The sequence below is a fragment of the Paroedura picta genome, chromosome 8, assembly GCF_049243985.1.
Source record: "Paroedura picta isolate Pp20150507F chromosome 8, Ppicta_v3.0, whole genome shotgun sequence".
Classification (NCBI taxonomy): Eukaryota; Metazoa; Chordata; class Lepidosauria; order Squamata; family Gekkonidae; genus Paroedura; species Paroedura picta.
This window is the reverse complement of record NC_135376.1, coordinates 102,385,660-102,407,259: the sequence shown is the minus strand read 5'-3', so window position 1 is coordinate 102,407,259 and position 21,600 is coordinate 102,385,660. Positions and strand designations below refer to the sequence as shown.

General features: G+C 49.8%; 1 protein-coding gene and 1 long non-coding RNA gene across 5 annotated transcripts in view; one reads left to right on the top strand and one right to left on the bottom strand.

Annotated features, from left to right (window-relative positions):
* Positions 1 to 1,549: 1,549 nt before the first annotated feature.
* On the bottom strand, positions 1,550 to 16,196 carry LOC143844075 (uncharacterized). Its single transcript, XR_013233801.1, has 3 exons — positions 16,108 to 16,196; positions 5,321 to 5,414; positions 1,550 to 1,707 (listed from the first exon to the last, which is right to left on the bottom strand). It is a non-coding gene; the product is annotated as an uncharacterized LOC143844075 (long non-coding RNA).
* PKD2L1 (polycystin 2 like 1, transient receptor potential cation channel) overlaps positions 10,811 to 21,600 on the top strand; it is a 41,166-nt gene continuing 30,376 nt past the window's right edge. For 3 of the 4 annotated variants that reach the window (XM_077351095.1, XM_077351094.1, XM_077351093.1), the window contains exon 1: positions 14,536 to 15,052. In XM_077351095.1, coding sequence (XP_077207210.1) covers positions 14,755 to 15,052 — 298 coding nt within the window. In that variant the 5' untranslated portion in view covers positions 14,536 to 14,754. Of the gene's footprint in view, positions 10,841 to 14,535; positions 15,053 to 21,600 lie in introns of those variants that run through there. The other variant, XM_077351097.1, reaches the window with a different exon arrangement.

Genomic DNA, 21,600 nt, shown 5'->3' with positions numbered 1-21,600 from the left:
ATATGTAGCCTGTTACAGAACAATGTGCCCAGGATTCTCACTAATACACCTTGGAGATCTCACATCCGGCCTGTACTCCAACTCAGCTGGCTCCCAGTTGAATTCCAAATTAGGCTTAAGGTCTTGGTACTTACCTTCAAGGCCATATGCAGTCGGGGCCCAGTGTACCCGAGAGACCGCCTCCCTGCCTATCCCCCAAAAGAGCCTTATACTCCGCCACCTCCAACTGGCTGGTGATCCCTGGCCTCAAAGAAGCACGTGGATCCCCAACAAGGGCCTTCTTGGTCCTGGCCCCCACCTGGTGGAACTGAGGAACTGCTCTAACTGTCCAGAACTTCTTCTGGATGCTAAGCTGAAAAGTCATTTGAATTAATTTCATCTCATGGGTTCTGGTCTAACCCTCTGGGACAACAGGAAACAGCTCTGCTCCATTATCTACGTGACTGCCTTTCAAGTACTTGAGGATGGCCACCCTACCACCTCTTAGTTGTATTCTTTCCAGGCTAAACAGACCAAGCTCCCTCAACAGTCTTGGTTTCCAAACCCCTCACCATTTTCTTTGCCCTCCTCTGCAGTGGTCCCCAACCCGCGGGCCGCGGCCCGGCGTTGGGCCGCGAAGGCCTCGGTGCCGGGCCGCGGCTCCTTCTTCCCTCCCCCCCCAAAGCGAGAAGCTCACCAGGCTGCGAGCAAATCGGCCGCCAAAGTGGCCGATTAGTTCGCGGCCCGGCAAGCTTCTCGCTTCGGGAGGGGAGGGAAGAGAAGCTTGCCGAGCTGCAAGCTAATCGGCAGCTTTAGCGGCCGATTTGCTCGCGGCCCAGAGGAGCTGGGAGGGGAAGCCGCGGCCGCCGGCATGGCGGCAGCGCAAACACGCATGCGCAGACTGCCGCGGATGCGCGTTTGCGCCCCTGCCGGGCGCAAATGCGCATGCGCAGCAGTCCGTGCGTGCGCGGCAGTCCGTGCATGCGTGTTTGCGCTGGGGCTGCCGCGCGTGCGCGGGCCCCCGGGCCGCCCTCTTCCCCCACTGCGCCGCAGCGGTCTGCAGCAAGCGGAAGCTTGCGGACCGCTGCTCCTCTGGACTCACTCCAGTTTGTCCACATCCTTCTTCAGTTGTAGTGCCCATAACTAAACACAGGACTCCAGTTGAGATCTAACCAGAGCAGAGTAAAGCGATACCATCACCTTGCACGATCTGGACACTAGACTTCTTTTCCCCATTTTTAGCCACTGAGTCCCACTGCTGACTCTTGTTCAGTGTCTGGTCTACTAAGACCCCAGATCCTTTTCTCACATACTTCTTCCAAGGCAGGTCTCCCCCACCCTACAGTGATGCATGTGATTTTTCCTCCCTCAATGCAGAACTTCACATTGATCACTATTGAAATTCATTTTAGCCCAGTTTTCCAGCCTGCCAAGATCATCCTGTATCCTTTTTTTTGGTAAAGTTTAATTCGATTTTCTTATTTACAGAATAGAAATAGGCAAGATAGAAAGTTATTTCTTTATTTATTTTATTAACATTTACAAACACATTAAAAATTCGTCCCAATGTCTTCGGGATTCTTCAGCTGGTCTGTCGCCTACAATAGCTGTTAGTTTAGCCATCGCTGCCAGTTGCCTGATCTTTTCACATCAAGTGTGATGGGCCTGTTGGTGCTTCTATCCAGCAGCAATGATAAATCTTGCTGCTGCTGCTGCTGCTGCTGCTGCCTGGAAAAAGAATTCCGCAGTGTCATTAGGGACACCTGTTGGAAAGACACAATGACATGTCTTTTGGTTCACATGCCAATATACATTTCAACATGGTTTGTAATTTAGCATGTACTTTTATCCAGTTTTTCTTTACCAATTTACAATTCCACCACATGTGAAAAAAGATCCCACAGTTTCCTTACATTTCCAACATTTACCATCTATGTGGTTAGACATTTTACATAAAACTTCAGGAGTCAGATACCATCTGTAAAACATTTTGTACCAGTTTTCCTGTAAAGCCTGACACTTCGTTACTTTCACTGATTTACACCACAACTGTTCCTAATCTTCCATTGGAATTGGTTCCCCAAAATTCTGCATCCACTTTATCATCCAATTTTTCACTTGTTCTGTCTCAGTTTCATAGATGAGTAGGTTTACAAAATTCTTCCCAAAAGGTGTGGTTTTTCTTGTCTTTTTGAAATCCATTTGTTCTCCTAGCCTTTGCTTAGAGTCTTTTAGTTCTTCTTTCAACATCGATGTCCCTTGCATATAGACAAACAAATTGATTGTTTTTCCCTCCTGTTACAGTTGTTGCCAACTTCTTATTTTCCTCTGCTCATCAGTTAGATCTTGAATACAAAGAAATTCCATGAGTCGATCATTGGATCTTCTTTGGATGATTATTTTCAGTGGAGAAGGGCTGGGACTTATTTTGTCTCAATTTTTTGTCCAACCCTTAATACAACTATTCCTCCAAATTGGCTGTTGTTCAGTTTTTTGCACATGGCTCTTTTTGCATGGCCACAATAATTTATGAAGCCACATCACTGAGCTTCCCTGTTCAAATTTGACCAATTTTTTTTCCAGATTTTTTATCCAGTCCGTAATGCACGTTAAGACTGCTGCATAATAATAGAGTTTGATATTAGGGATTCCTAGACCTCCTCTTTCATTTTGCAGTACTTTAAAAGCAATTTGAGGTCTTTTATTATTCCATATAAATGTATTAATATGCCTTTACCAAATTAATAAAATATTCTCATGAAGCTCTATTGGCATTGTTTGAAATTTAATAAATCAACCGAGTTATTACATTCATCTTAATTGTTGCAATCCTTGTGATCCATGATAGATTTAATTTATTCCAGCCAGTTAGATCTCTCTTTATCTGCAGGCACGAAGGGCCTCATCTAAACCCAATTCTGCCAGTGGGACGAAAGCACTTGCCCACTGCACCGTGCCCAGCTCTGGCAGGCCGTTTAGACAGGCTCCCAGTGTCCCCAAAGCAGCCTGGCACCGGGGAGGGTGGGGAGATGGTGCGGATAGGCAAAGTGCATGGAGCTGCTTCCCCCAGGAGCCAAGAGGAAGCGGACTAGGTTAAAAGGCTCCTGAGCGGGTGCTTTGGCCACTTCCATGAGGCACAGTGGACTCTGGCCCGAGTTGCGCTGAATTCCATGGTGAACATATTTGGGGGTTGTCCGCCTGTGTTCTGGCTCTGCTTTCTGCCAGTGTTGCCACCTTTAAACAGGGATGGATGATTTCTGTCCTTCCCTCTGCCACTGACACAGGAAACCAGCAAAGAAAAACGAGCTGCATCCAGTTCACATAATCTCACCTCTGCCAGTCTCACTGTGAGGTCCTGGAAAAAGCTGCCCTGCTCAGCTCCCGCCCCTGGCCTGGCCTGGTCTGCAGAGGATTGCTGCGGAGGTTATACTATCAGCTGTGCTACCTTCTTTGAACCTATATCTCCCCCAGGCATGTTTGTTTCAGCCTATATGGGTCTATATGGGTTTTAAGTGGTGTTTTATAGGGGGGGGGAGGCTTTTAATGGATTCTGGACAGCCTTGGATACTATTCGTTCCAAAGGAAAACCATCATGACCCAGGAGGTCCCTTCCAATTCTATGATTCCAGTTGTGTTCTGTAATGCAACGGGCGCTAACTCATGGTTTGTTGTAGGTTTAGTGTCTCACCTGGAAGCTGGCAACCCTGAGGTTTCTCTGTGCACAGCAGTCTTTCCCCTAGTCAGGTTTATGCACACCTAGGTAGTGTGGAATTACAGAACATGAACTTACACCTTACCTCCTTTCTGGGATGTTTTCTTGACCTGAAACAGGTCAGGGGGTGCTGGTTGGGTGGCTATGGGGGCACTACACACTTTTGAGGCTCCACTTCCACAATATGTTCAGACCAAGGACAGCCAACCTCCAGGTGGGGCCTGGAGATCTCCTGGAATTACTGCTCATCTCCAGACTATAAAGATTAGCCCCTGTGAGGAAAGACTTCGGGGAGGGGGGTCCCTCTCAAACCTCTGTGGGTTTCACCGATTTCAGAGAGCCAATAACCAGGAAAGGATTTACTTACAATAATTCCAGAGTTAAATAAAATCCGAGAATCAATACAAAGACACTGTGTGACAGAAAGCAAAGGAAGACCTTGGGCCATTCCGCATGACTTCAATGTAACAGAAAGCTTGCAAATTGTAAACGCTACTAATTTGCAGTTCCGCAAGACGTCGCACACAATCTGCCACACTCCTGAAACAGTCCCGCAAAAAGCGATTCGTTGTAGCGCTTAAAGGGAAATCGGAAAAAGTGGATTCACCCTCCAAAAAGCACTACACTCTTGCAAACAATCTGCAACACTAGCAAAAAAGATCTGTGTGTTCCCATTGTTGCGGTTCCACCAAAGTCCCTCCCCCTGGCTCTCTCCTCTGAACTTCCGGCGAAGCGATCGCCATTTTTTTTTCTCGGAGCGAGCAGAAAGCAACGAACCGGCGAGCCTTCATTCACCCAGCGAGGCTTCTCTGGCTACAGTCCCTCCACAGAAGTGCTTTAAAGGTCCCCTAAGTCCCCAAGCACAACACAAGTTCCTTTTATTTTCGGCTGAAAATCGCGCCCGTGCGGGGGGGGGGATTTTTCTTTTCACTCGGGGGAGCGTGGCAACGATGGCTCGGGGGAGCATGGCTGCCGGCTAGATGGGTCTCTCCGTTGCAACAAATTAACACATATTTGTTGCAACGTGTGTGTGTGTGTGTTTTTACTTTTCTTAAAGGGAAAGGGGCTTTCCTGGAGCATGATAACAACCGCCCATTGGCTGTTCGTTTGATTGACGGCCAGGGACAGGACAAAGCACAGGAAAAATCGCTTCCTGTCTAGTGATTTTTTCAAGACCAGAAACCTGTGGGAAACGAATGAAACGCTACTGGATTCCACTAAAAAAGCAGATTCCACTGTTTAAAATAGCATTTCCGCTTTGTGAAACCAATTGGCAACATTGGTCCTTGTGTGGAAACACCCCTTGTCTAATCCCATCCCATCCCCCCCCCCACACACACACAGCTGGGAGACAGGCAAGGTTCAAGGTTAATTGTAGTTTTCTAGCAGGAATCCCTCCCGATGGAAATTAGGATTGTCAGTCTAAGCAACCCATTCCATTTTCATACCCAGTAAGGCAGGGGTAGTCAACCTGTGGTCCTCCAAATGCTGGCAGGGGCTCATGGGAATTGGAGTCCATGAACATCTGGAGGACCACAGGTTGACTGCCCCTGCAGTAAGACATCTTTGAAGTGACCCGACTAGGCAATAGAAAAGATACGTAGATCTGACCATTTGGCCCAGTGTTACCTTGGTGTGACGGACAGGAAGAGACTGGAGATGTTATCAGAGATCCTTCCGGGAGAGATTTGACAGCTGTTTGAGTTAGTGCTGTGGTGTGTTTCTGTTGGGGAAATTAGATGTGAGCTAGCTGGTTGAGATAGTTGGTTGAGTTAGTTGAGCTAGCTGGTTGAGTTAGTTCAGCAGTGGAATAGGCTTCCTAAGGAGGTGGTGAGCTCCCCCTCACTGGCAGTCTTCAAGCAAAGGTTGGATACACACTTTTCTTGGATGCTTTAGGATGCTTAGGGCTGATCCTGCGTTGAGCAGGGGGTTGGACTAGATGGCCTGTGTGGCCCCTTCCAACTCTATGATTCTATGATTCTTTGATTCTATTATTCTATAGCGTCATGTTGTGTTTGGATTGGGGGACCTAGAGGTGAACTAGCCTGTTCTCACAGCCCCCCAAGCAGCTCCCCCCTCCAAAGGAAGGCACAGCCATGCCCCAGGCCCCCCTGTGTTGCTCTCGGAAACGCCTCCCTCCCCTCAGTCAGGGGCTGTTAGAGGCTCCTTCACAGCAGGCCTGGAGGGGGGGGTGTGGAATCCTGAACAAGAGCAGCCATTGGCCCTGAGGGGGGTGGATTCCACCAATAGGAGTCTTCAGAACCTTCAGCATTTGTCAGGGTGTCCAGTCACGACTGTATGTACATCCATTTTAAAAAGCAGGACAAACTGCAGGTTGTGTTAAGTCCATCTGTTGCTTTGGTGTTCATAGATGCTTCCCTTTGAAAAGGTTTTTGATTCATGCCCATTCTTTGATATGGTCTCTGTGTGATTATTTCTATGACAAAAACTGAAAGTTCCTCTAGTGTTTGTCCAGCACTGATCCAGTGACCTGTCAACGGAGTATCTCTTATTTGACAATTTATCCTAGAAAAGTGCTCCGGACTTTTAAGGGTCTCACAATCTTTTGCTCAAGCATACAGCTCCATAAATCACATTTTTAGGTATCCAATTAATGAAAGATGTCATCCCATTGTGAGGATGCGCATATTCAGGAATTTGTATGTTTATACACTACACCAGAGGTAGTCAAACTGCGGCCCTCCAGATGTCCATGGACTACAATTCCCATGAGCCCCTGCCAGCATTGCTGGGAATTGTAGTCCATGGACATCTTGGAGGGCCACAGTTTGACTACCGCTGCACTACACAATGACCACACTGAAAGTTGCCTTTCAGTAAATCCCTGTTTCTAACCTCCTCTTCTCATAATAAATAGAACTTGGATTCTATTTATGGCAGAAAAGCAGCATGGAGGCAAATGCAAAAATCAATACATAACCACTAAGCACAGTAACTGAATGTGGGGGTTTCTGCCCAGGAATGGGAAGATGCTGGGAAAATCCTCCAGAACTGCTCTCAACTGATTTCAATATGGTGCCCAGTGTTGTGCCAGAAGATACCCAGCGAGTATCTGAGGATGGCTAAGGGCCTGTGTTGTTGTTGTTGTTGTTGTTGTTGTTAGGTGCAAAGTATTGTCCGACCCATCGCGACCCCATGGACAATGATCCTCCAGGCCTTCCTGTCCTCTACCATCCCCCGGAGTCCATTTAAGTTTGCACCGACTGCTTCAGTGACTCCATCCAGCCACCTCATTCTCTGTCGTCCCCTTCTTCTTTTCCCTCGATCGCTCCCAGCATTAGGCTCTTCTCCAGGGAGTCCTTCCTTCTCATGAGATGGCCAAAGTATTTGAGTTTCATCTTCAGGATCTGGCCTTCTAAGGAGCAGGCAGGGCTGATCTCGTCTAAGACTGACCGGTAGCAAGTACTAGTTGTGATTATAGAATTCTTGTTGCCATTGTCATATCTCTAAATAGAGGGCCATGATTATTTTCCAGTTATTGATCAAACCCAACAAAAATCTGTTTTGAAATATCCTATTAATTTTCTCTGGCATCATATACCATCTCTACAAAATTTTATACGTTTTCTTTTAAATTTGAACTTAAAGAAAATATCTTGTACCCCAAATTTTGAATCAATTTTATCATAGAAACTGTTCCATATTTCAATAGAAGTTTATATATTTTTAATATATTCATCATTTGTACAGAGTTCCATCTGCAAAACATATAAATTTATCAGAACATCGGTTCTATGATCAGAAAACCCCTGACATGTAAACCTTTTCGCTAGCTCTGTCCTTCATTTAACTTTAGCCTCCTCTTGAGAAAAATCTAAGATGACCATTTAGCTCGTTTTTTTCTTCTAAAGAAAACTTCACCCGTTGAGACCCAGAAGGGTGTTTTAGAATAAATGTATATTATAGCCGTGAATACTATATTTCATCACTGGTCTTTCAATCCTAGCCTGATACTGAAATAGTTTAACCTTTTTGTATATATCTTGGTTAAGCAAAGATGAATCAAAAGAAATAGAAATCAGTTACCAATCTTTGAATTCTTATCATAGAATCATGGAATAATAGAGTTGGAAGGGACCTCCTGGGTCATCCAGTCCAACCCCCTGCACTAGGCAGGACACTCACATCCCAGTCGCTCCTCCACTGTCACCTGCCACCCCTTTGAGCCTTCCCAGAATCAGCTCTCTGTCAGTCAATTCCCCTGAAAAACATGGCAGGTGCAGAGGGGTGGGCTGCCTGGCATCACAACCCTGCAGAACTCCCTCCCCACTCCAGGCTCTGTTCCCAAAATCTCCAGGAATTTCTGACTCAGAGTTGACAACCTTATTTGTAAGCCTCAAACTTCTGCAACATCTATCAGCCTGGAGATGAGAAAATGGGAAGTAATTTAATGACCTCAGTCTTGCGCCTTGAAAAGAATGAAGTGACCACCTTTCCTTCTTTCCTTTCCTTGCTTTAGTCCAGGGGTAGTCTCAAATTGGCTTGACTTTCAAGAAGTAAATGTATACCTCTGGGACATTTCTAATCTTTTTAAAAGTGGGGTAATATAAACAAAAAGATTGCACTTATTGTTTAAAAACATAGATATCTACAAATTTCATTTATAATAAAAGCCTGACATCCAAAGGCTATTTTTGGTATTGCAGCTAATAAATCGGCATATTATAGAATCATAGAATCATAGAGTTGGAAGGGGCCATACAGGCCATCTAGTCCAACCCCCTGCTCAACGCAGGATCAGCCCCCAGAGCATCCTAAAGCATCCAAGAAAAGTGTGTATCCAACCTTTGCTTGAAGACTGCCAGTGAGGGGGAACTCACCACCTCCCGAGGCAGCCTATTCCAGCCTAGCCAGCCTATTGTAGTCTATGGACATCTGGAGGGCCGCAGTTTGACTACCCCTGCACTACACAATGACCACACTGAAAGTTGCCTTTCAGTAAATCTTCCTATTGCCAAAATGAAGCCAAATTATTTTTCATTGTAGTGGCTTAATTTTTAAAATCTGTATTAAAAATGCCTATATGTTGTCATACGTTTAAATCATATACTATCACCTTTTGTCAAAGAAAAAGAGGGAAATGATTCTACCCCCTAGCACTTGATCCGTTTGCATTAAAAATTCTTCTCCCATCTAAAATATTCTACCCAGCTAATGTTAGACATTCCGTCCCCTTTTAAAAATACATACATACATATATAAAAACGAAGGCTTATTTTACAATGTTATATTTGCTTTTTAAAAAGGAAACAATGATGCTTGCAGATTGAATGCATCCCCATGTAACATTTGTATTGTCCTCTCATTGTTGATAAAATTCTCTCCCAGATTCATGTTTTGGTCCAGAATCTTTTGTAGTTTCCGGTCCTGAATGTAGCTGCCTAAGTGTGACTTCCCCAAAGGCTGCCAGGATGTCTATGGAGTCTCCAACCAGGCAGGGGCTGCCCCTCGATCCTGCCAAAGGGCGGAATGGCCTGGGAGGGCTGCTGCCCCGACCCTGACACCCCTTGCAGAGTTTCTTAGGATTCACACATTTCTATTGCAATTTCCACGCCAGCTTTGCCCAAGTTGCCCTCTGTTAAAAACGAAGGGGAAGCAGCAGTGGAGCGCAGAGGGTCCACAGGCCTGTGAGGAATGTGGTGGAGGTTTACCACAGACCCCATCCTACAATACGTCACCCCTGCAGAGAAGCTGCTTTGAGTGACGAGGGATGGGGAAGGGTTCCTTTTTTAAGCAGCCCAGTTTGAGGGGACTGCCTGGTACAGCCGGTCAAAAACCTGACCCTGCGGGGAGAACTCTGGGCAGCCTGGGAGGGGATAACCTGTGGAGGACAAACCCACACAGAACGGAGGAAGCGGCTGCCGATGTGGGGTGCCCCCCACGAAATGAAGGAACTCTCCTGCCTGTCCCTGAAGCGGGGGGCGGGGGGGGGGGGCGGGAGCTATTTCAGCCACCTCTTTGACTCAGCTCTCAACGTGCCTCGGATGGAGTTTGGAAGGATTCCCGGCATGGGCTGGGTTTCTCTCACAAGCCCCGAGCCTCACAAGCTAATGGCCCATCAGAGCTTTTTTGTACCTTGCCCAATAAATCAATGCCAGTATTTTCAGACATGGGCATGCCAGCCCTTTAACAAAGCACACAAACACCTGCAGGAGGGGAGGGGGGAAGGGAGAGGCAGGAGAATGGAGATGTGACCCAGCTCTGCCAGGATTTCTGGGCAAATCAGACATGACCAGCAAGGGGGGGGGGAGCAAAGCAGTTGAGTAGTTGCCATCTCCAGCCTGGGAGATTCCTGAAAATTTGGGGGTAGTGGCCAGGGAGGGTGGAGCTTGAGGAAGAGGCTGGTCAGCAGGGATGCGACACCATAGCCGGGTCAAAGGTCAACTCTGCAACTATTCCCTTCTTCATGATGCTATTTTCCCCAACAACATTCAAAGAAGACGAAGAAGAGTTGGTTCTTTTATGCCACTTTCCTCTACCTGAAGGAGTCTCAAGGGGGCATACAATCCCCTTCCCTATCTTCTCCCCACAACAGACACCCTGTGGGGTGGGTGAGGCTGAGAGAGCTCTGACAGCACTGCTTGGTCAGAACAATTTTATCAGTGCCGTGGCAAGCCCAAGGTCACCCAGCTGGCTGCCTGTGGGGGAGTGCAGTATTGAACCTGGCATGCCAGATTAGAAGTCCGCACTCCTAACCACTACACCAAACTGGCTCAAATGAGCATTTCCGACCTCAGATCACTCCACAGCCCCACACGCACCCTACCACCTTGCATTACACGTCGGCTTCTGTATGTGAATGTCCTCCTTGTCATACTCACCCCTTGACCCTTACCAGTTACGCTCCACCTAACCTAAGAAAAAACTGGAGCGTGTCCAGAGGAGGGCAACAAAGATGGTGAGGGGTTTGGAGACCCAGACATATGAAGAAAGGTTGGGGGAGCTTGGTCTGTTTAGCCTGGAGAGGAGACGACTGAGAGGGGATCTGAGAACCATCTTCAAACAGCTCCCCCCCACACACACACACACACACACCAACCAACCACGCGAAGACACTTGGGTCCATCATTCTGTGGAAGTGCCCAAGATGCAGGCCACTGCTCTGGGCTCACGGGCCGCATGGATGAGGTATCAGCATGCCAAACAGCGTCAAAACGGATTGGGGTTTTAGGATTGCTAAATCCAGGCAAAGGAATTCCTGGAGATTAGGGGGTTGAATGCGGTTGCCAACTCAAGTGATCCAGGCCACAGTCGCCTCTAGGCTGGATTTCTACAACTCCCTCTATGTGGTCCTACCCTTATCCCTGATCTGGAAACGAAAACCGATGCAGAATGCAGTGGCCAGGGTTCCCATGGGAACACCTTGGAGGCCCACATCCAGCCTGTGCCCCAACAGCTGCACTGGTTACCAGTTGAATTCCAGATCAGGCGGAAGGTTCTGGTCATCACCTTCAAGGCCAAACACAGTTGGGGCTCTGAGTACTTGAGGAACTGCCTCTCTTCCTACGCCCCAGGGAGCATTGTGCTCTGCAAACACCAACACTCCCTGGCCCCAGGGAAGCTTGTCCGGCCTCAGCCAAGGCCAGGGCTATCTCTGTCCTGGCCCCCACCTGGTGGAATGAGCTCCCAGAGGAGATTGGGAACTAAAACCATTCAGCAAGGCCTGCAGAATGGAGCTCTTCCACCAAGCCTTCAGCTGAGGCCAAGGAACCAACTCCACCGACCAGAGCCACCAGAGGCCCCTCCCACCCAAACTGCACCTGCAGATGGAGAGCCGGAGTTATAATGCTGAGGAGTCCACCCTCCAAAGCTGTCCATTTCTCTAGGGCATTTCTCCGTCGTCTGAAGAACAGTTATAATTCTGAGAGTTCTCCAGCCGTCACCTGGAGTTTGGCAGCTGTTTTCTGGCATCGCAGACCAAGCTCTTTCTGCAGTTGCTCCATGTTGTAAATCTGCCCTCTGTGGGCTGGAACGCCCGACATTTCCGAGGCAGTGGGCAAGAGACTGCATGGCAGCAGTCATCTACAAGTTATTACAGACGGATGCCAATCTCCAGGTGGGGCCTGGAGTTCTCCTGGAACTGCACTTGATTGCCAGAGAGCAGAGCTCAGTTGCCTGGAAGAAGCGGCTTCATGGGAAGGTAGACTCTTTGCTATTGTACCTAACTGGGTGTCCTCCCCTTCCTAAAACCCCCCCTCCAAATCTCCAGGAATTTTCTGAGCTGGAATTGGCACCCCTGGTTGTCAGACCACCCATCATGTTGGCAAAGCAAGCTCTCTGCTGACTCCTACGGAAGGCAACTGATTCGGGTTTTTGCTTGCATTTGGAAATTATTTAAAACAGACAGGTGATTTCGGCCCAACACATGAAAGCAAATTCCAAGGCTGCCCCCCCCCCCGTCCCTCCAGAAGCACGGGAGGGCTGGAAGGAGAATTGCAAAGTATCCTTCCTAAGGGGCCTGTCCAGCAAGGGCCTTCCATCTCCCCAACCAGTCCTGCTGTGAGGATTGCCTCCCCCTCGCCCCCCCCCCCCCACACCAACAAGACCAGTGATCATGAAACCGGACTTCTTTCTTGGGTAGCACAGAGGAAGCAGCAAACACACTCCTTGCTCGAACTGAGGAAGGACCCTCCTTTCGGGCTGCATGTAGCATTCGGAGTGCCAACCCCCACTCCCCGCAAGGCATAGCTCTGCCCTGAGCTGCAGGTGGTCAGCAGGGTGGCGCCCTCTCAGGCCAAGGGTGGGGGCTGGTCATTCCCGGGGGGTGGGGGGAGAGCTTCAGGGGGTAGTAGGAGCGGCCCGGGTGCCAGGCTGTCTGAGATAAGGAGAACTACCAGAGGGGTGAGAAGGGGGGGGGCTGGCAGGAGCAGGCAACTGACCAGGACAGGTGAGTTACCTGTGAGAGTCCAAGGGCTGGATGGCTGCCAGCTTACTCTATACAGCAGTTCTCAACCGCTGCCACTCCGCAACACCTACAGCAGGGCAGCTCAGCATGCGCGCACACATCTGAGTGCGTGTGTGTGCACATGCGATGGCAAGCATGCACACATGCCGCCAGCACTCCTCTTGTAGGGGTCGTGGAGTGGTGGTGGCCAGGGTGGCAGCGGCATGGTGCGGGCCTCCTCTGCGCCACCTCAGTGAGCTCTGTGGCGGCATGGAGAAAACCAGCGCCATGCCACCGCCGCGACCCCCCGGGAAAGGCCAAATGACCCCCTAGAGGTGTCGTGACCCCTGGGTTGAGAACTGCTGCTCTAAACAAAAGGGGGTGGAACAATACAACAAACATGGCCACACGATACCCGCCGTAGAGGAAAGGAATCAAACCAAAAAGGGTCACATTAAACATGGCAAATCCCACAGGGTTTTGACAGCTGCAGTCAAACTTTTTCATGCTGAAGCTCAGGAAGGTGAAGACAGACCCCCCCCCCCACCACCACCACCACATGTTCAAGCAGGAGAGCTGGTAGGAGGGGGGGAGCCCTTCAGCACGGACCACCTAGGAGAGCGGCCATGTTTGATTCATTGGCAAGCAGCCAGGCCAAACACTCAGTTCCCTGGTCGATACTGGCCAGTGATCCTCTGTATTTTCTGCCACAGCATCTTTTACGGCTTTCCTTTTTTTCAGGCTTTTGAAGAAGAAGAAGAAGAAGAAGAAGAGTTGGTTCTTATATGCCTCTTTTCCCTACCCGAAGGAGGCTCAAAGCGGCTTACAGTCGCCTTCCCTTCCTCTCCCCACAACAGACACCCTGTGGGGTGGGTGAGGCTGAGAGAGCTCTGATATTACTGAAGAAGAGTTGGTTCTTATATGCCGCTTTTCCCTACCCGAAGGAGGCTCAAAGCGGCTTACAGTCACCTTCCCGTTCCTCTCCCCACAACAGACACCCTGTGAGGTGGGTGAGGCTGAGAGAGCCCTGAGATTCCTGCTCGGTCAGAACAGCTTTATCAGTGCTGTGGAGAGCCCAAGGTCACCCAGCTGGCTGCATGTGGGGGGAGTGCAGAATTGAACCTGGCATGCCAATTAGAAGTCCGCACTCCTAACCACTACACCAAACTGGCTCTTTTGTATTGTAATTAGGGGATCTTTATGCCTCTTTTAATGGGGTTTTATGGGGGTTTTAGTCAACTGTAACCCACCTCGAGCCCTTGGGGAGACATGGGCAATACATTTAAATATAATAATAATAATAACAACAACAATAACAATAAACTCTTTGTGCCATGTGCTGTAATCAAGCCTTCATTGCATCTTTAGGAAAAGTTAGCTGCTCAAGTAAACCAGAGCAAAAGCTCCTAAACCACGTCCTCACTTTTATTCAGATCCCCCCAAAACGGTGGGCACAGTTGGGGGCTCCCCAGAACTCCCTGCCAGGCTCGTGTGCTGAACACAGTGTGGGCCGTGCCGGAGAATCCTTTTGTGTTGTTCCAAGGGATCCTGCAGAAGGCAGCGGGCGGCCTTTCATCTCTGGGCCTGGCTGCATGGGCCAAGGCCACTCTTTCATCTTTTTGTCGCCCTGAACCAACAAGATTTTAAGGGCCCCGAGGTTGAACGCTGGTTTCCAAAAACACGTCCAGGACAAGACTGACGGATCTCAAGCGCTCCCTTTGGTGCTGCTGTATTTAGAACCAGCCCTGAGTGTTTGGGCATGGGCCCGGTGCCACTGCGTGCCCGCCTGCCGCCCAACGTGTCCAATGAACATCTTGCCCCTTCCCCCCTCCCCGCCAGAAGCCAGGCCTCCCAAGCAGCTCTCTCCCCCAGGCGGCCTTTCCTGAGTGCTGCCTGCAAAAGGGGTCAGGGAACCTCCTCCTCCTCCTCCCTGCCAGCCTCGGCGGACAGACCTCCCAGCTGCCCCCAACAATGGCCTGCCCAGCCTCCCTGTACCTGTCACCCAGCAGACGGATATAAAAGAGGCAACTGCACAGACACACACACACGCACACACCCACCCCTGTGGCTGTCCTGCCTGCCTGCCTCTCCCCATTCAGGTTTGCCTCTGAACAAAACTCTGAGACGGAAAAGAAACTTCCGCTGGGATCCTGCAGCCATGAGCTCTTCTTGCCTGAACAACCGAGCCGAGAGCCTTTTCCAGGCTCCCGAGGAGCATGAGCTGGAGACGCTGGGGAAGAAAGCCTGGGACAATCCGGTTTACAACGGCTCACCTTCTTCCTCGCTGAAGATCCGGACCATTTACAACCCGAAATCCATCCTGGAAAACCCCTACGAGAACCCCGAGAAACCCAGTGGTCCCCTGCCTTACCTGGACGAGAGGAAGGCGGTGGAGGGGGCCAAGGAGGAGAGCTCCCTTCCGGGCTGCTGCTTCCACATCTTCAAAGGGATTCGAGGTAGCCCTCTGCAGGGGGGGTGGGGTGGGGGGCAAGATGGACTTGTAAATCTGGGGCGGGAGGGAGGTATCTGCCTGCCCTATATGTCGGATCCACTACTGAGCAAAAACATAACTTTTGTACCACTGGTGAAGCCTCGAGTATATATTGGGGGGGGGGGGGTTCCTCTGTGCAGCCTGTAGACTGTGCTGCGTGATCAAGACGAGTGGGGCCTCCTGATTCTGCAGGGTCCTGACCCAGCAGGAACAAAGCTTCCCCCCTTTAAGACCAAGCAAGCTTAATCCTGGGGGTAAGCTTTCATATGGACGCACACCGCTTCAGAATTAACCTTGGCTGTCCTTGAAGGTGCCTCCGGACTCAGACTTGGTCCTGTTCTTCAGACCCACCCGATGAAACACTGATTTCAATTGAGCCTCATAAGCAGGCAGAGGGGAGTCGATGGTGTCCACCATGCGTGCCTGGCCCCGGTGCCTTTTCGTGGCTGTATGTTACGGTGCCTTTGGAGAAGCTGGGGGTTTGCAGGGATTTGGGTACCGGGAGGGTGTCCTGAAGCCAGGCTTGGCTGGTGATGAAGTGTTGGCACAATGCTGTGTAGATGGCGGTCAGCCTGCTGCTGACATGCTCAAGGTCTATCCTGTTAGGATTTCCTCCATGAACGGGTAGCCGATTGCCTTCATTTTGCTTGGCTATTTTGGAGTATTTATTCAAGTGAAGGGGGGAAGGCACTAGGATGCACCTCAGTCTGAGAGGCTAAGCAGGGTCAGTCCTGGCTGGTCCTTCGATAGGAGACCACGAAGGAAGGCTCTGCAGAGGCCTCTTGCTGGGGCTGCTAGGAGTCTGTTGCAAGTGGATGGCATGCTGGCCTTCCCCCCAGGTATGCTATCAAAAGAAGAAGACAACCCCGTCTTCTTCAGTTTGCAAAGAAGTTACAGTTATACCCTGTACAAAACAAAAGCAACCTTTTCCCATATAGCAAACATTCTTACATTTAGGGTTATTGTCCTTTTGAGTAAATATGGTATTTGCCTTCTTTTGTGAATTGTGACTTGACTCACTTTTTGAGCTACCTGAGTTCACTCTGCTGGCACCTCTCCTGCAGGGCCCCCACTCTGGCTATGGCCCAGATGTCTGAGCAGACAGGAAATTGGCTTGCAAGATCAAAGGGCCAAGCAGGTGGAAGGAAGCCTTCTTCACGGTTGCTAGGCAACCTGAGGCCCTGGTGACAGAAAAGCCAGCGAGGCAGCAGCTCCCCTGTCAGGAGCACAATGCATGCTGGGAGCTGGAGGCTCTAAGGCAGGGGTAGTCAAACTGCGGCCCTCCAGAAGCCTTCTTCACGGTTGCTAGGCAACCTGAGGACCCATTCCCTGCCCCCATACTTTCCCTGGTGACAGAAAAGCCAGTGAGGCAGCAGCTCCCCTGTCAGGAGCACAATGCATGCTGGGAGCTGGAGGCTCTAAGGAGTAGCAGCAAGCCTGCTGCCTCAGGAACAAGAGCGAGTGGCTGGGGATGGGAACAGGGTTGCCAACCTCCAGGTGGAGCCTGGAGAGCACCTGGAACTTCAGCTGATTGCCAGGCTGCAGGGATCAGTTCCCCTGGGCCTGGCGGAAACGGCTGCTTTGGAGGGGGGCCTCTCGGGCATTATACCCTCCTCCCCTTATGCCCTCTTCTTCCCATGCTCCGCCCCAAAATCTCCAGCAGTTTCCCATCCAGGACTGGCAACCCTGAGGCCAAGAAGGGAACCCGCACAGGAGAGGGAGGGTGCTGCTGGCTGGGAAGGGGGCCGGACAGCAGCACGAGGGTAGCCAGCTGGGCACTGTGGTCAAGAGCAGCAGCTTCTAATCTGGCGAGCCGAGCTTGATTCCCCACTGCTCCTCCACATGCAGTCAACTGGGAGACCTTGGTCTAGTCACAGTCCTGATAGTGCTAACCGAGCAGTGCTGTCAGAGCTCTCTCAGCCTCCCCTCCCTCATAGGGTGTCTGTTGTGGGGAGAGGAAAGGGAAGGCGACTGTAAGCCGCTTTGAGCCTCCTTCGGGTAGAGAAAAGCAGCATCTAAGAACCAACTCTTCTTCTTCCTCAGTAATACCAGGGCTCTCTCAGCCTCCCCTCCCTCACAGGGTGTCTGTTGTGGGGAGACAAAGGCGATTGGAAGCCGCTTTGTGACTCCTTTGGGTAGAGAAAAGTGGCATATAAGAACCACCTCTTCTTCTCCTTCAGTAATCTCAGGGCTCTCTCAGCCTCCCCTCACTCACAGGGTGTCTGTTGTGGGGAGAGGAAAGGGAAGAGACTCCTTTGGGTAGAGAAAAGCGGCATCTAAGAACCAACTCTTCTTCTTCTTCAGTAATCTCAGGGCTCTCTCAGCCTCCCCTCCCTCACAGGGTGTCTGTTGTGGGGAGACGAAAGGGAAGGCAAATATAAGCCACTTTGAGACTCCTTCGGGGAGAGAAAAGTGACATGTAAGAACCAACTCTTCTTCGTCATCATCCTACATGGCTTCACAGGGTGATGCTTGCTGGTGATAAGGCTCTTCCTGGGCCATGAGGTCTGGTGCCTGCCCTCAGTGATCCCTCAGGGAGGCACACATGCTCCTATGTAGCAATTTACTCTGTGGGGAGCCAGAAACACATGGTGGCTCTCCACAGAGCAAATCACCCCCCATCCCTGCAGCCCCTGGGCAGTTTCTGCTGCCAAAAACAGCATAGGAGAAAAGGCAGGATTCCTTCTTCCCCTGCACAGTGGGACCAATCCAAATCAGGCCCTTCCTCATGCGGCTACAGTACAGCTGCAGATCCCCTTGGTGAAACTGGGGTAAGATACTTACCTAGCTATGCTGAGGAGCTAAAGAAAAGCAGGACTTAAATCCTGTGGCAAAATCATTTCACATGATGAAGGATGGGAGTTGTAGCCTAGGATCACTGTTGGGGCAGCCCATGACACCTAGTTTCGTTAAATGAAACCAACTCCTCTGGGCCAGATGAATTGCATCCAAGGGTACTAACAGAGCTTGCAGAACTTCTGAGCCTCTGTCCATTATTTTTGACAATTCTTGGAGAACAGGTGAAGTGCCAGAAGAGGCAGGCACATATTGTCCCCATCTTCAAGAAGGGAGGAAAGGAGGATCCTGGTAACTACTGACATATCACTTTGACATCTGCAGCTTGCAAAATTTCACAACAAATCATCAAACAGCCTATGTAGCCAAATGTAATCGCTATTGTAAAGCACTAGAATTAATAGTGGCAGGGCTTGACAACGCACACAGCGCTGATTTCGTTACCCACAAGTTTCCGGTCTCACCGGAATCACAACAAAGGAGGCGATATTTTCCGCGCTTCTTCCCGCCCCCAGCCGTCAATCAAACAGAACAGCCAATGAAATGTTGTGTTTGTGCTCCCGAAAAGCCCCTTTCCCTTTAAAAACAGTTTTTTAAAAACCCCAAAACACCAGTAGCAACAAATATTTGTTCATTCGATGTCTTAGAAAGACCCTTTTCACTGGCGTAGGAGCTGGCGCTTAATCATTTACATGCTCTACAAGTAAAAAAAAAATCCCCCCCCCCCCACGGGTGCAATTTCTGGCCAAAATTATGGGCAGTGTCGAACAGGGGGCTGTATTGTGCTTGGGAACTTTAAAGACAATTGCAGAAGGGAGTTTTGTTTTACTGTTAAGCACGTCTGAATTGCTTGTGGAGGGACTTCAGCCGAAGAAGCCTCGCTTATTCGTTCCTTTTGCCGGTTTAAGGGGGGGGAAATGCCGATTGCGTCTCCGGAAACTCGCGGGCGAGAGATTAGAGAGGGACATTCTTTCTACCACTATATTGAGAATGCACATGTCTTTCGCTGATGTGTTACAGGTTGTTCTCAGGAGTGAAGGGTTTTTTTTTAGGGAGAATCCACTTTTTACGATTCACCGAAAAGCGCTACATCGAAGTGTTACGAATTGTGTACGACGTCGTGCATAATGTTAAAAAAATAGCGTCACACAACAGTTAGACTTCAGCAACATTAGCATTGTGCGGAATGGCCCTCAGTTTATACCTCCTGCAGCCAAATTCCATCGTATAGTAATAGGGTTGCCATATTTTGAAAAGGAAAAACACTGACTGCTTCAAACAAGTGATCACTCTGACAAACCTCCCTTTCAATACCCCCCTATCTAAACTGTGATAATGGTTACTGACTAGGAATATTCCTAACCATCCAAGCCCAAAACAGAACATTGTCACCAGTTTTTTTTAAAAGAGCCCAAAAGAAGACAGACACAAAAAATAGGACATCAGTAACTCTGACTAACCACCCCATTTTATTTCTAGTTCACCACTCCCCATCCTCTATGTCAACTGAGGCCCGGGGAGGGGGTAGTCTTTTGCCAGGGGACGTCATTGCCGCTGCCTGAGCCCCTGCTCCACTTGCTTTCCCACCGGCGCCCCTGACCTCCTGCCGCCCGCTGGGGGGTGCTGCCAGCAGCTGCTGCACGGTGCCATGCCGAGGGGGAGCCCCAGCCATGGCGGCCACTGGAGAGCACCAAAGGTGAGCCGGCAGCCCCCGAGGCAGCAGCCGGGGAGGAGGAGCCGTGGCCTGGTACCAACTGATCCATGTACCGGTACTGGTCCCCGGACCGGAGGTTGGAGACCGCTGCTCTATGTGACAGCCCTTCAAGTATTTGAAGATGGCTATCATATCTCCTCTTAGTCATCTCCTCTCCAGGCTAAACAGAACAAGCTCCCCCAACCTTTCTTCGTATGTCTTGGTCTCCAAACCCCTCTCCATCTTTGTTGCCCTCCTCTGGACATGTTCTACTTTGTCTACATCCCTTTTCAACTGTGGTGCCCAAAACTGAACACAGGACTCCCAGTGAGGTCTAAGCAGAGCAGAGTAAAGCTCTACTATCGCCTCACGCGATCTGAACACAACACTCAACATCCCATTTGCCTTTTTGGCCACCAAGTCACACTGCTGACTCATGTTCAATGTACTAAGACCCCCCCAGATCCTTTTCACATATGCTACTGCCAAGTCTCCCTCATTATATAATGATGCTTTTGATTTCTCCTTCCCAAATGCAGAACTTGACATTTTTCACTACTGAATTTCATTTTAATCATCTTAGCCCAGTTTTCCAGCCTGTCAAGATCATCCTCTATTCCGTCTTCTGGTGTGTTTGTTACCCCTCCCAGTTTAGTGTCATTTGCAAATGTAATAAGCACACCCTCTATTCCTTCACCCAAATCATTTATGAATATGTTGAACAGCACAGGGCCCAGGACAGATCCCTGGGGAACTCCACTTGTCTCTCCTCTCCAAGAAGATGACGAACCCTTTACAAGCACCCCTTGGGTGTGATCTGTCAACCAGTTCTCGATCCACCTAGCAGTAATGGGATCCATGCCACATTTTACCAACTTGTCAACAAGATGCAGATGACACCCAGCTCTCTCTCTTGATGGATGGCTGCCCAGACTCCCCCTCCCCCCGCCCCGGATTCACCAGATGTTTAGAAGTCATGGCTGGATGGCAGGAGCAGAGTCACCTGAAACTCACCCCCTCCAAGGTGGAGGTCCTGAGGGTGAGCAGGAAGACGGCAGGACAGGATGTGTGCCTACCCACCGTAGCTGGGGTGCAGCTTAACACCTTCCTTCTGTCCAGGTCACGGGAGTAGCCCACACCTCATTTTACCATCTTTGCCAGGTGAGGCTACTAGTGCCCTACTTCCCCTTGGAGAGGGTGATCACAGTGATTCATGCTATGGCCACCTCTTCACTGGACTTTGGACTTTGTAACTCACTCCATGTGGGCCCATCCTTGTCCTTGACCCAGAAACTGCTGCTGGTGCAGAAGGCAGCTGGTAGAGTCTTCACTGGTACATCTTGGAGACATCAAGCTGACAGGTCGCCAGTTACCCAGATCCTCCTTCTTCCCCTTCCTGAAGATGGGGACTACATTCGCCCGCCTCCAATCTTCTGGCACTCCCCTCCCTCATCACGTGACATGATTTTGCCACATAGTGTGATTCCCCTGCAAGAGAAGAAGAGGAGAAGCAGGAATTGAGCAGCTCAGCTCCCTACTCATCACCTGCTACAATGTCACTTTCTTGTCTCTGCAGTGGTCCTACCTTGTCCCTCTTCTTTTTCTTACTTTGAATATAAATAAAGTACCCTTTTTGGTTGTTTTCAGAATTTCTTGCTAGCCTATGCTCATACTGAGCTTCAGCTTTTATAACACTCTCCCTACAAGCCTTGGTTATTTGTTTATATTCATTCTTGGTTATGAGGCCCTCCTTCCATTTCCTAAATGAGTCTTTTTTATTACTCAAATCTTTTGAAAGCTGTTTATGAAGTCACCCTGGCTTCTTTAGGCTCCTCTTAAAGGGTGGGGTGGGGTAAGCTGCTTTGAGCCTCCTTTGGGTAGAATCATAGAATCCTAGAGTTGGAAGGGGCCATCCAGGCCATCTAGTCCAACCCCCTGCTCAACGCAGAATTAGCCCTAAGCATCCTAAAGCACCCAAGAAAAGTGTGCATCCAGCCTTTGCTTGAAGACTTCCAGTGAGGGGG